A 13,092-nucleotide genomic window follows, 5' to 3' on the forward strand; every position below is an offset into this window, starting at 1 on the left:
GACTGAAGCTTCTGGTTGAACTCCACAGTAATCGCACTGTAGCAATGCCCTGAAAGCGCTGCCGGATCTACAGACGCCCACTGTATGCACACTGTAAACAAACCATGCTCACTCCTTTACTTCAGAAGGACTAATGGACTCTGATTTATATTGAAACTTAAATGTACGTCATGTGAGAGGCAAGAATAGACAGTTATATTCACTTCGTTTATACAACATGTGCCCGTCCAGCCGGCTGCTGTCCAGCCATATCTTGCTATCCTCTCTTCTTCCACTGTCCTTGACTGTTGCCATTTGCCATCTTATAGAAGCGCCGTGGTGCAACCGCTGTCCCTTTTCTTTCGCAATACTATCCTTGCGGATGCTGGGTGTCCATTGAAATGCAGAAAACGCCTGTGAGCAATGCAAAAACCACCATAACCCCTTAACCAATGCAGTTATGTAGAAGCAGAATAAAAGTACTTTTGACCGAGAAGCAACCGTTGTCGCTCGTCCGTCGTTGCCGTCAAGGCGAGACCGATGCTAATCGGTCAGCGTGGGGGCGAGGACAGCGTGCCAGAAGACTCACTCTCTAGGTCGCGTTCTCTAACTTTGACCTTCGCCTTTCCAGCGGGCGACGGTTGAGTAGGCTTTGCCACTTTGATCTTGTTCTTCACCGGCGACGGGCCCTTTGGGTTGGTCTTCTTGGGGACAACCTGCACTGTTGAGATCTTTCCATCTTCATCATCCACTTTCTGCTCAACGTTGAGCATGGAGCTGGCCTTGGCTTTTTCCTTCTTGGTGGTATTTGCCGCCTTCAGAGTGACCTTCTTGTTGAGAGACGTGGTGGCCAGTTTGATCTTCTTCTTGGGTTTGGAAGCATCTGATTCCTCGGCATCGTCATCAGGATCGTCCATATCCCGCTTCTTGGGACTAGCAGCACGACTGCCGGGAAGTGGTGTGCCCTTCTGGCTGCCTGGTGGCGTGTTGTCATTGTTTTGGCTGCCGCCATTGCTGTTGCTGATCTTTTGGGCTGCTGCCCTACTCGCATTTCGCCCACTGTTGCCGATACACGACCCCATATGATTGTTGAGACGCGTCACCAGGATACAGCGCTTGCACTTGCTACAAGTCGCGCTGGGGAAACTGAGCACGTTGGGTGGCCGGTCCTTGGCGCTGCCTTCTGTGCCTGGGACTGGCGAGTTTGGATCGTTGAGGTCTTTCTTTTCCATATCCTTCTTCTTTTTGCCTCGGCCTGGCCCTGGAGCGACCCAGGTCTGGCCGTAGATATCGAAACCTGGCTTCTCTATGTATGGGTGTCTCTTGCAGTAGATGACACCGGGGTCTGGCTTCTTCGCACCTTTCCCGTCTGTTGGGTGTAATAGTTTTGGGAGATTGCATCTTGGGCAGAGGATCTCCTTGGTTGTTTTGAGGGGGTTGCCCTTGAGTGTCACTCTTCCATCTTTGTAGATTGCCGCGTCTGTCTCAATCTCGACGTCGGGTCTTTGGTCTGGTGTTGAGCCATCTATGGCACCGAGTGCGAGCTTCTCGACCTTGATGGCGGCTGTGTTGGCGCGAGCCGACTTCTCGTCCCGGTGGACCCTGATCAACAAATCATGAACAAGATCGTAAAGAATGTCGTCGAGCACTGAGTGCGCCTGTAGCAAAGAGAAACAAGACCGATCCTGTTAGCAAGCGTGCAAAGGTGGGCAGCACGAGGCAGACAGGCCCAAGCGAGGGGGCGCAACGCGACCGGCAGCCAAACTTACAAGCTTGTCCATTGAAGTCGCATCCTCGGGAGCGATAACGATGCCGGCAAGGCCGGTGTCTCCCGTTCCTGATGACATACTCTGTATTGGTTGCCGTCCAGCAAATTGAACGGCGAACAGAAGAAGGCTGAAAGGTCGTCGTGTGGGATGGTTTTGGGGTTGTCTTGCAACGCCAACCGACACCATTCAGGCCAACCTTGCTAATTGAACCGGCTACCAATTTTTTGGGTCGCCTTCCCGCGACTTGGGAGATGCAGAAAAAAGTCAGCCTCCTCCTCCGCTAGTACATATCTCGGCTGTTCTGCACCACAAATCTGATGCAGGCCTTGTAAACGGTAGGTGGGCAAAAGATTCGTCTGCAGAATACAGCTCTCTTGAAGCGGAGGGCTGGTGTCGCGGATGGTTTGACGAGCAGGCAAAAAAGTTATCGATGATATGAAGAGGGAAAAAAGCTGTCTCAGCCGTCACCTATTTTCGCTGTAGGGGGTTGAGATACCAAGGTTTAGCAGGAGCTAACAGCAGGCGCGGGCGGAATGATCCCTGTGAGCTGGGACCGCTGCAGCTTTGCGATAGGCCGGGGTTAGGGATCTCTGTGCTCCTGGCTTGCTGTCGTGTCTCGGACTTGAACTGATTCGACGCGGAGTACAATTCGATCCCGTCTAGTTCCTAGTAATAAATGCGTGATGAGGCTGAGGCTGCATGTATGTATGGAATATTACACTCGACGTGGCAGAAAACGGGGGGATCTTCCAATATCAAATTCCATCATCGATTGCGATTCGTCCCCGTTGCCTCGATGCAGCAAAGCACACGCAGGCGGGGAACGTCAGTTCACGGGGACCAATCAAAACAGAGTTTGAGTGTTTTCTATGAACCCGTTTGAAGTTCTAGAGGGTGCTCGTCAGGGGTCTTCATCAATCGCAAAGAACATTCCGGTTGTTTGTTGACAAGCGTAAACTTCCACCTCTACTAATACCATCACCACAGCACAGAAGAACATGTCTAGCTTATGACACTGAAGCAACCCATACAACCACACATCATGTCGCACCCACAGCAGACATCCATCCGCTCATTCTTCCAGCCCAAACCTCAACCAGCCTACGCTGCCCCTCCATCATCGGGTGCCCCGCCTCAAGACAAACTCCAAGACGGCACCCAGAACACCACGAACAATGACACGACCAAGTCAACACCAGCGGCGGCTCCTCCTCCCTCAGCGCCGCCGCTACCTCCAACAACTGAATCACCAAGATACCCCTCACCCGTTGCCGCCCAAACGACCGGCCCTATTCCAATAACCCTTCCCCCAACCATCGCCGTCCTCCCTTCGCCGCCCTCCATCCCCTCCGGCGCGACCATCGTCCCCCTCGAAGAGCACCACATTCCCGCTCTCCGCCGAATCAACGCCCTCCTCCTCCCCGTAGCCTACCCAGACTCCTTCTACTCCAAAGTCCTCGACCCCCTCGTCTCGGGCCTCTTCTCCCGCGCCATACTCTGGCAAGACACCCCCTCCGACACCCCCAAGCTCATCGGCGGTCTAGTCTGTCGTCTCGAACCAAACTTCTTCCTCGACGCCAACGGCCAACCCTTAGCCAACCCCCCACCCCCCCTGGGGAGCAACCTCAAACCCTCCCCTTCCCTCTCCCTCAACACTCCCTACCACGCAATCTACATACAGTCCCTCGCCCTCCTCTCCCCGTACCGCTCCCTTGGCCTGGCCGCCGCAGCCCTAGACCACATCATCGCGTCCGCCACCCTCCTCCCAGCAGCGGGAACGACCATCGACGCGAGAACAATCTACGCTCACGTCTGGACCGAAAACGAGGAAGGACTAAAGTGGTACCAAGCCCGCGGGTTTGAACGGGACAGTTCCGGTCCAGTCAAGGGGTACTACTTCAAACTACGACCCGACACAGCCTGGATAGTATCACGGCACATCGGTCCTGGAACTGCCCCTCTTCCCCAACCGACTACAATCCGTCCACCACAGCCACAAACAACACCTAGCGTCTTGACAGCAGCAGTCAACTTGCCACAACCAACGGGGTCTTTACTCTCCACGAGCAGCGCCGCCCCTGGGCTCCCGAAGAAATCGCCCATTGTCTCGCCTGCTTCGTCTACCACGTCCTTGTCGTTTCAGAATAGAAGGCCAGAAACGGAATGGAACGACCTTCCCGCGGAAATGGTGGCCGGCGGCGGGCTTGTCCCCCCTCCGAGAAGTGGGAGCGGCGGCGCTGGGTCTTCAACGACTAGTTCGAGGAGTAGCTCTAGGATTGGAAAGAAGAAGGAGAGGGCTTACCCTTCGGCGGCGTTTGGGCAGTGAAATATGGGGGTTGCTTTGTTCGTCAGCAGGTTTTTTTATAGAAATTTCCTGGTGATTGGGTTGGAATGAGGGATACACGTTGGTTTAATTATATATACGGGTGTGGGTGCATACACGAGACACAGGATGATATAGAGCAGGGAGGCAGCAACACATGAAAGGCACGTGGACTTAATACAGCAAGCTTGTTTTTTTTTTTTTTTTTTGTTTGTTTCTTAGATAGAGCGGGAGATTGGGCGGCGGGGGCCAACAATCAGTTTTTTAAATATGGTGTTTAAAACGAAAGATAGAAAAATGTAATGTTTTCTCTTCACCTCTCAGCCATGTGAAATAATCGCAGACGGCTCTCTGAAGCAGCAAGAGGACATGCGAGGGCCGTATTTTTCTCATTTTCACAAGTGGATTCCAAAGGAAAAACTGGAAAGACACCGCATAGCTTCGGTCAATAATCAATTATGAATAGAGGAACTTTGGATTCGTCACCAGGTTCCTCACAATGACGACGCTAACGAACTTCGATAGACCCCCCAAGCAAAGCAAGCCACGATAAAAAAAACTACTATTTAACAAAAACCAAAAAGTGAAAAACAAAAAAGCCTTACTTTTCGAGGGGCGTACGTATATATGTGTCTTGTGTGTGCTTGTTGTCAAACCAAACCCATCCCTTCCCTTTCCCACCCTACCATCCATACTAACCATACTACCATTGTTTTTAACGTGTCAAACCCTCAACCAAACCCGTTTTCAAAGGCCTGAGAAGAAGAACAAGAAAGAGAAAAAAAGTTACATGAAACCCCAGACACAACTATACACTTGGGGCTAGCAGGAAACAACGTTGTTGCAGCTTCGAATGTTCATATATTCGTTCGTCATCATCCCTTTTGTGTGTCGTATTGACAGACGCCAGCCCAGCCAGCCCGTTCGAATGACCCCAATGCCCCAACGAGCAATGGCCCTGTCCCTCCTGGCCGTGGTATCCTAACCTGCGCCATATCACTCTTACATGACAATACAGCATTGCTCTCCCTCCTTTTTCGAGGAGCGAGATACTGAGCCCGACCGCCAACCCGATCGACTTGACCGTTTCGAGCGTTTCTCGGGCGAGCTCGTGGTTTGTGAGAAGCCTGACTGCTTTTTCGACCTCTAGTCCTGAGCAGCGTCATCCTCTGGCACAACAGTAAGGTTATTACTTTTGGCGTTGGAGCGCAGCTCGCCGAGGTAATCGGCCGTGGTCAACCTCTTCTCCATCCCGGCAGCGACAAGGGCGATCAAGGCAGCACCAACACCGGACCCATCCTTCGCGATGCCAATGCGGATGCGCTTGGCGCCCTCCTCACCAATGCCGTCAATAGCGCGCAGAGCCTCGTAGATCATATCCCTGAAGTAGGGGTAGTGCTCGACCAAGCTGCCGTCAACACCGATGTCGATGGGCTCATCGGCGTTGGCGGGATCCGCGAGCTTGCCTGTCTGCAGGACAATGGCGGCAATGGCGACAGCGGAAAGGCGCGCGGAGCGGCGGCCAATGGCGTTGGCAATAGCCTTGAAAGCCTGGGCATCATCCAGGCCAGCAGAGTAGATGCCCAACTGCTTTTCGAGCTCGCCGCGGAGCGTCGAGAGTTCGGGGGTGTTGTCAGCCGCGGCGACCGACATGATGGCCGTATCGAGACCCCACTGGGTGTAGATGCTCGAGTCCGAGGCAATATTGGTGGTTGACTTCCAGTCGTTGGAGCTAGAGTTCTCGTCCTTGAAGAAAGAGACCTTGGGGTCCTTCAGGAGATCGATAATAACCAGACGCAGAATCTCACCCAAGAACATGCCCGACACACGCTTCTCGTACATCTGGATACCGGGGTTGGGGCTCGCCTTATCAAGGGCAACGTCCCACGCGGTGTTGGGAAGAACACTGAGCTGGTTGTCGAACGAGCCCCACTCGGTGTTGATAACCATTTCTCCGGTGGTCTTGTCATACTCGCCGGAGAGGGGCTTCTTCAGGTTGGAAAGCTTCTCAACGTACGCGCCGTTGGTGCCGGTGCCGAAGATGGCACCCAGCACGGTGCCGGTCTTGCCTGGAGAAGAATAAGAGCGGGCCATGAGGGTACCGACTGTGTCGTTGACAAGAGCAGCCACCTTGACGGGGAGGTGGAGCTTGTCGATCTCGTCCTGGAGGAGCGCGCACACGTCCTTGCCAACAGCATCAGGAATGTCAAAGCCCTTCGTCCATCTTATGAGAGTGCCCTTGTTGATTCCTACTTGCTGTACTGGGAAGCTGAAAGTGAAGCCCAACCGGAAAACGTGCTCGTCCTTGTAGCCGTCTGGGGAGCTCATGGTCATCCGTCGGCGAACATGCTGCTCGAAGTGGTCCTCGTGGTGCTTCTGGAGGAACAGTTCGATCTGCTTGGCGAGGAAAGCGAACAACTCTTGCGCCGTCTTGGCAACCATGAGCTTTCTGGGGATGGCGACCTTGGTGAAGGTCAGGTTGAATGTGGTGTCGCCGTTGAGCTGGATGGAGCAAACACGAAAGTTGGTTCCGCCAAGGTCGACAGCCATGTACAAACCCTGGAGCAGATATCAGCAACAAGCACAAGGTGCGGCCTATGTTCACCAAACTGTGCACTAACCTTCTCAGTGCCATTGGGCACGCCCGTCACGTATGTGGGAATTTGACTCAGACTGGTTCCGTCCTTCTCCAGACCCTCCGCTGTGCGACATAGTGGGTTAGGACAAAGCTATCAGGGGATCGAGCTACCTAGTCAACTCACTCATTTGGCGGCGGAACTCATTGACTGCGCTATTCACCTGATCATCTGTGTAGTCGAACTGGGCGGCAATGGCCGCGCTTTGGGCTTCGAGGGTCATCTTGAGAGGACTCGAAACTGGAGCTTGAGTTGGAAAGGGGACGGAGATGGGGTTGCCGCACGTTGGAAGGGTTTGGTGGTGGTTCCCGGCGGGGGGCGAGTGCGCAGCTCTGAAGAGGGGGCGGGCGTTGTTGAAGATATCTGAATAAAATAGCTTTGCGTCACGGAGAAAGAACTGGAGGGCCTGCGCCAATGGTTAGTTGGAGGTTGGGGTTAGGCATAAGAATAGGTGGTGCGCGTTGGAGGAATCGAAGGGGGCTGTAGGGGCTGTTGGCACATGGAAGCTGGGGGGTATGATGGAGAGTGATGATGGATGCTGATGCGGGGCACTGGGGGCGGACACGGCGGGGTAGGTGCTGCGTGACATAAAAGAGCTCTCTTTGAGCCTATATGGGACCGACTTACAAAGACCAGCACCAGAAAGACCACGGAGCACAGATGGAGCAGACCAGACGACGCAAACAATGATGACGACCTGGACCTGCGCGAATTAGATTTATGTTTGGTAGCAGCTGGTGGTCTCCTGTTAAAGGCGCGCCAAAAGGCGCCTTGTGACTTCGGGGACGACGTTTTGGCGGCTCGACGTTCAGTGCCAAGAAATTCTTCGACAGACGTCTGAGGGGCAGCCGGGTGGGCTGCTTCTGTTGGGTTGGGTCCTGATAGGCCAGCCGGGGCTCGAGGCGGAGACCTCGCGGGGGTTCTTGGCTAGGAAACGGGCCGTATCTGGGCGACAGAATCACCCGATGAAGTCATGGGCGGACTTTGAGGTTGTGGTTTCCGCTGGGTGCTGCAGCTCTAGAAATTGCGCAGCGAAGCGAGGTCCCTTGGGTCTTCCTGGAATCGGCCAAATAGACGGTGCTAATTCGGCTCCCCAATTCTAGGGTATCCGTGTTAATAGACAGGTACTAGTCGTTTAGCACTCCTTCCTCAAGTCTGTTAAGTCCGAGTGTCGTTCGTTCTTGCTCCCGAGGGTACATCCGATATTATTTGCTGCTGTGCCAATTGGCCAATTCAAACCAGCCACTCGGAATCTTCAAGCACGCTGCATTCGTGAAACAGAAGTCGCGATAGGCATCAGATCCTCCTGATTCTCGGCCGGGCTCTCGGCGTTCGATAGGGGTCGCTTGTTCCGTAGTGAGTGCCAGTCGGGTACGGCGGCAGAGTCGTATTGAGGTATCGAGACAGGACGGCTAGAAATAGCTCACCAAAGGCGACATCTCGTCCTTTGGGTTGGGAAACTGAAAAGAAAAAGAGGGAGGGGGCAACTCTAGGGAAACAGTACGTATATGTGGGTTTTGAATGTTTCGGCGGTCTGATCGAGCTGGCACATGCGCGCTGAAATAGCTGCAGGTCCTGCAAACAAGAAACACACAATCACAGCCCAAGTACAGCGCCAAGAAATGCAAGGTCAGGAAGGGGCAAACAGCAAAGATCTGATCGCAGAAAGTATTGTTTATACTCAGCAAGAAAATGAAGCTATCGTGGTCTCAACTAGCGATAGAGACCCGTGGAAACTGAAGGAATTGCGCGACCTTTAACCCCGGAATCTTGGCCATCAACCTCCCACAACCACATTCCACATCTCGGTAGTTCGATGAAGGTCACCAAAACAGACACCTCGATTGGGCAGCCAATATCGAATGCCGTGTTGAACCGGGAATACAAGATGGGAAAAACCCAGTTACACCCCACGTTTCTCCACGATGATCGAGGCATCCTCCCCAGCCGACTTACACGGCTTTCGGGACCGATGATTGGCTCACTTTCAAGACTATGCGACCAGCAGACTGACCACCTCCACTTGGACCGCACTTAAGAACCCAAGAGGTTTCCATCAACGCCCAACGTCCTAAAAACCAATCCCTGTGCGGGCCTTTCACACGAGCCTCAATATTCTTGTTGACCATGTGCACTTTCCTCGGATAAGAGGAACACGGCTGAAATTTCTACCTTGAACACCGCCCTCTCTCTTGGAATACAACACTCCCGACAATGGTTTTCTGTTTTATGAAATGGCTTTGTAAACAACTTTATACTCTGGGATGATGTCAGTGGTAATTTAATGTTAAGTTACAAGGTCTACTATAGATCAATTGCGGCTAATTTACGCAAGTGGCTGTTCAAGCTATACTTGTAGCCAGAGCAGCTCTTCTTGATAGCAAACCATCAGCCTCATGACCTCAACCCTGCCTAGGGAGCTCCCTGTTTTGGGATGGCCATTCAACTACCACACTGTTTCGTCATTTAAGTGTACGGAGTTACGGTGAGACTAGCACACCAATATCAGTAAGGTGTATGTCCTGTAGATCAACAATGACTCCGAAAAGCACTGGGCCCAATCTCTTCTCAACAATGAAGGACAGAACACACACCAAGCCGGCTTAGATAGCGGCCGCTGGACTCGAACCACAGGGTGGATACATACGTCCCTATTGTTACCTAATGGACAACAAGTAAGAGAAACAGAATCCTTAAGTCATATCAGCCTCTTTGATATAGGAATGCAACACCCTCCCTTAAGCAATTAATACAATAACAAAGAAAAGGGTATCTCATCTCACGTATCATTCACCCCCCTTGTACCATCCCTCCTCCCCTTCCTGCCACCAACCTCATCTCTACTCCCCTAATAATACCCCAAACGCCCAACCCCCCCTCGCCTCATGGCTGCTATTCAACCCGTTCTTCATCCAGCAAGTATGTTCCCCGACCTTATCCCTTTCCATAACCCCCCACCCCGCCCCCGTACATTCCTTCTTTTTCGAGCACAACTCCAAACAATCCCTCAAGCTCTTCACCTTCGCATTAGAAATATTCTTTGCTTCCCCATCGTCAGAGTAATCCACCCCGCAAAGGGTAATAAACTTCTTGTTGTTGTTCGAGGTGTAATGCTGTCCTTGACTTTGGGGGCAGCCTAGGCCGGTCGGTGTTGCCGAGGGGGTACCAGAGGTGGCAGTGGATGTGGGAGTTGGTGTGTAGGTGGCGGTCAAGAAGATTGTTGTTTGGAGGTTGTTGGGGAGGGGGTGGTCGGTTGTGCTTGATTTGGGGGAGGATAAACTGGGAGATTGAGTTAGTCTGGTGGTCAACTGGGAGAGTGTAGAGGCGATAGCCTTACCTAGCTGCGATTTCATCATCGCTTGGTTTCTTCGACAGTCCCACCACAACTCCTACGCCGACAGCTATGGCCAGCAGAACCAGGCCTGCTACTGCTGATAACAACAGAAACGGTCCTCTTCTCACCCCACAGATCGTCCCAGGCGCTCGAGGTTTCTTTTCTCGTTCGATAGGCGGAACAGCTAGTGTTGAAGGAGCGGCAGCTGGTGTACCTGGATATCGGGGGAGAGGATCAAGATCTCCATCAGATGGCCAGTTGAACCCTCCCGGTTGTGCTCCATTTCTCTGAGCCACGTTCACTGTAGCCAAGGGATATGTTCCAGGAACATTGACGGAACCCTGTACACGAAGCGGATCTGGGAGCGGTGGCTCGACTACCGACTTCTCATCCAAGTAAAGCGGCGATGTTAGAGATAGCTGACTTTGTACCGCAGTGGTGGCCCCTGAGGTAGCCTGCGAAACCCTTCGATCGTGCGAATAACGCGGCTGTTGCTGTTGAGATTGTAGAAACGCGCGTTGACTGTCTCGGGTTGAGGGGCGGTAGATGTCCATCGTGATCACGATTGCAATATATAAACTTCACCCTTGAGAAAGTTCCTTTGGAAGAGTGCAACGGTGATCAGGCATGGATTAACAGACTGCCCGGCATGAAGCCTGGCAGTATATGAGCATATCATCTCTATGTACGTCTCTACTGTGATTAGACGGTCAGGGCAATAGCGTGCTGCGTGCTGGCCCAACTACCTGTAATTAAACATCGCCGTAGCGGCGCTGGTTCATTGCATCCTAGCGCTGTTTGTCATGCAGGCAAGGGGCCCTTCTATCGTGATGAACCTGGTGTTTACACCAATGACGGAACACCACCAACGTGCTGTGACCATGGGGTTAGCTGCAAAGGGAAGTTTTTCCACTGTGCCGCTCGAGTCTCGCCTTGCACAGGTCATTTCCGCCGACTCCTACACTTGGAGATCTGAATATCTTCATCAAGCCCTTCCATGCTGTCAGCAGTATAACGCGAAGCTTTGTAAATCCGAGATGAGGTGAAGTCCAGTAGCAACACATGAGAGGGCACCCCTCCCCAGCCGACAGGCTTTCATCCCGCTGCTTGTCAAAGGTGGTAATGCACCACTGGGTCGCAACGAACACTTTATTGCAACCTCATCCACGTTGTGGGGGAGGAGTTGCTGCCGGTGCCAAGACCCGTAGAAGGTTGATAGAAGACTTGTTGTTTGACCGTTGATTAGAGCTGTGCCGCTGGGCCCTCCGAGAGGCGTGATTCTGCCAGAGGAACCGTCATCTCCGGCTCAAAAGCAGTCATCAACGGAACTGGCCGAAGAGTTTTCAGCTTTCTGATAGGAGAAGACCATAGACAAAACAACGGTACCGAGTCATATCAAGACATAAACTCGCACTTGCGAATTGGATTGTGAAGACCAACTTCACAGAACGATCCGTTGACGAGGTGGCATCGACGCCGTTACCAACCAAAAAACAACGCATAGTGTATGTGTATTCTGGAGTTGGGACGAAGTCAATGGCATGTGCCGCTCGGTGTTTGGCGCTTGTGGTGCTATTGTCCTACGTGGGCCAGGATCAAGAACTCCTGATGCGGCGTAGCGGAGATAAAGGGCCTCCCTTTGTTCGCCGTCAGCTGGCGAGATTGTGAGGGAGTGCTAGGAGCGGTCGAGTTCTTTGATCTTCTGCTAGATTTGTGATTGCAGTTGAATACTGAGTATTACTGATGAGAGAGACGGGATTGCCAACGGTGAATTCTCAGACACCCACCGTTGAGAGGGGAGAGATCTGAACAATAACCAAGTTCCGTAGCTGCGGCTGAGACAGTGTGAACTGACTCCGCATCATGAAAGATGTCCACCAATCAGAATGCTATCTTCGTTGCTCAAAAACCAGCAAGGTGAGCGAGGCACAGCGCCTCAGCACACAGCCACACGTGGGATTTGGCCTGTGCTTACTGAAGAGCCGCCCAAAAGTCCTACGGAGGTCCTACCACACATCCCGTACCTGGTTCCAGAACAGGCTTAGATCAGGCACCTGTAAATGGATGCCGTGCAGGGCAGACACTGGAAAGACATTGGGCATCGAGAACCATCAGTTGTTGCTGATTCCCAGTCCTGCGGCTGGCACTGCTTGCAGCAACTTCCCCTCACCAGCACTTTGGGGGACGGCCCCCACCAGCCATCCGAACCACGACGATGCAGTTCAACGGCAGCGACCTGAGGAACTGCCTCAGAACTGCCAAGTAGACTCAGCATATCTCTGGTCGGCCTCGACGACTGAAACGTTCCATCGGGCACAAGGAAGGAGATACGGAATAGAACAGCGAGAGAGATATAAGCTTGGGGTGGTGTTGGGCGTGCCGTCTCGTTGCGGAACACCCCACCAAGCACAGCATCACTTGTGGTGCGCTCTCCACGAAGACCTGGCAAGAGATGCGAATATTTCCAGATTGCTTGGTCGGAGAGCATAGCCTCTCTGCAGCAGAGATGCAAGCTACCGACCCTATTCACCGTGAAGCCTGCCGTAGGTCTGTCTGTTGGCTCAACATGAAGAGATCGGCATTCGTAAGAGATCCACGGTCTCATCCAAGTTGCTGGTGCTGACCCCGCTGTTCTGCCGCCATGTTTGACCCCTCGTTCCTCAAGCCCAACCCATGTCACCCCTGTCACCATTTTGACACATCCATCCATCCTCAATTGCGGCGAGCCTTCTGCAGGTCAGCAGAGCTATCGGGTCTTCTGAATAGTGCTGCCCGGGTACGGCCACCAGAACTCTCATTTTTTGGCGAAAACGCCAGACTGGGCGGATAATTAACACGCTCTAGAACATCACCATGGGAGTTTCGTCTCTTCGATGCTGAGTTTAAAGATAAACTCCTTGTCGTCCTTGAAGAGGTGGTGGGGCTTATCGAGTTCCTTCCGCTCTTGGCGAGTCCTAGTGGCAGATGGGAGCACGTAATTGGACGCCTGGGAGAAGGAAGCACGAGGCGGGAGTGACAGCATTTTAATAAATGATGTGCTTGCCAAAAGCT

At 52.9% G+C, this 13,092-nt stretch overlaps 5 protein-coding genes across 5 annotated transcripts; 2 read left to right on the top strand and 3 right to left on the bottom strand.

Annotated features, from left to right (window-relative positions):
* Window positions 1–221: 221 nt before the first annotated feature.
* Window positions 222–2,489, bottom strand: QC763_115090 (uncharacterized protein). Its single transcript, XM_062908087.1, has 2 exons — window positions 1,749–2,489; window positions 222–1,637 (listed from the first exon to the last, which is right to left on the bottom strand). The coding sequence occupies exons 1-2, from the start codon at window positions 1,932–1,934 to the stop codon at window positions 531–533; spliced, it is 1,293 nt and encodes a 430-aa protein (XP_062771118.1). The 5' UTR covers window positions 1,935–2,489; the 3' UTR covers window positions 222–530.
* Window positions 2,490–2,757: 268 nt separating this feature from the next.
* QC763_115100 (uncharacterized protein) lies at window positions 2,758–4,074 on the top strand (the record flags this gene model as incomplete). The annotated part of the gene is made up of 1 exon (XM_062908088.1): window positions 2,758–4,074. The coding sequence occupies one exon, from the start codon at window positions 2,758–2,760 to the stop codon at window positions 4,072–4,074; it is 1,317 nt and encodes a 438-aa protein (XP_062771119.1).
* A 372-nt stretch (window positions 4,075–4,446) lies between these two features.
* GLK1 (glucokinase) lies at window positions 4,447–7,742 on the bottom strand. Its single transcript, XM_062908089.1, has 3 exons — window positions 6,834–7,742; window positions 6,693–6,772; window positions 4,447–6,630 (listed from the first exon to the last, which is right to left on the bottom strand). Exons 1-3 carry the CDS (start codon window positions 6,928–6,930, stop codon window positions 5,218–5,220), a joined length of 1,590 nt encoding a protein of 529 aa, XP_062771120.1. The 5' UTR covers window positions 6,931–7,742; the 3' UTR covers window positions 4,447–5,217.
* A 1,805-nt stretch (window positions 7,743–9,547) lies between these two features.
* On the bottom strand, window positions 9,548–11,807 carry QC763_115120 (uncharacterized protein; the record flags this gene model as incomplete). Its single annotated transcript, XM_062908090.1, has 2 exons — window positions 10,045–11,807; window positions 9,548–9,986 (listed from the first exon to the last, which is right to left on the bottom strand). The coding sequence occupies exons 1-2, from the start codon at window positions 10,593–10,595 to the stop codon at window positions 9,548–9,550; spliced, it is 990 nt and encodes a 329-aa protein (XP_062771121.1). The 5' UTR covers window positions 10,596–11,807.
* A 740-nt stretch (window positions 11,808–12,547) lies between these two features.
* QC763_0017740 (uncharacterized protein) lies at window positions 12,548–13,057 on the top strand (the record flags this gene model as incomplete). The annotated part of the gene is made up of 2 exons (XM_062905346.1): window positions 12,548–12,588; window positions 12,886–13,057. The coding sequence occupies 2 exons, from the start codon at window positions 12,548–12,550 to the stop codon at window positions 13,055–13,057; spliced, it is 213 nt and encodes a 70-aa protein (XP_062771122.1).
* Window positions 13,058–13,092: the final 35 nt, after the last annotated feature.

Source organism: Podospora pseudopauciseta, chromosome 1 (genome assembly GCF_035222475.1).
Source record: "Podospora pseudopauciseta strain CBS 411.78 chromosome 1, whole genome shotgun sequence".
Classification (NCBI taxonomy): Eukaryota; Fungi; Ascomycota; class Sordariomycetes; order Sordariales; family Podosporaceae; genus Podospora; species Podospora pseudopauciseta.

Excerpts from the sequence above, each read along its gene's own strand:
- GLK1 (XM_062908089.1), bottom strand. The coding sequence starts at position 6,930 with ATGACCCTCGAAGCCCAAAGCGCGGCCATTGCCGCCCAGTTCGACTAC. Across the intron at positions 6,773-6,833 it reads TGAGTTCCGCCGCCAAATGA|CGGAGGGTCTGGAGAAGGAC; the intron begins GTGAGTTGACTA and ends TATGTCGCACAG. Across the intron at positions 6,631-6,692 it reads TGCCCAATGGCACTGAGAAG|GGTTTGTACATGGCTGTCGA; the intron begins GTTAGTGCACAG and ends TATCTGCTCCAG.
- QC763_115090 (XM_062908087.1), bottom strand. The coding sequence starts at position 1,934 with ATGGTGTCGGTTGGCGTTGCAAGACAACCCCAAAACCATCCCACACGA. Across the intron at positions 1,638-1,748 it reads CGACTTCAATGGACAAGCTT|GCGCACTCAGTGCTCGACGA; the intron begins GTAAGTTTGGCT and ends TCTTTGCTACAG.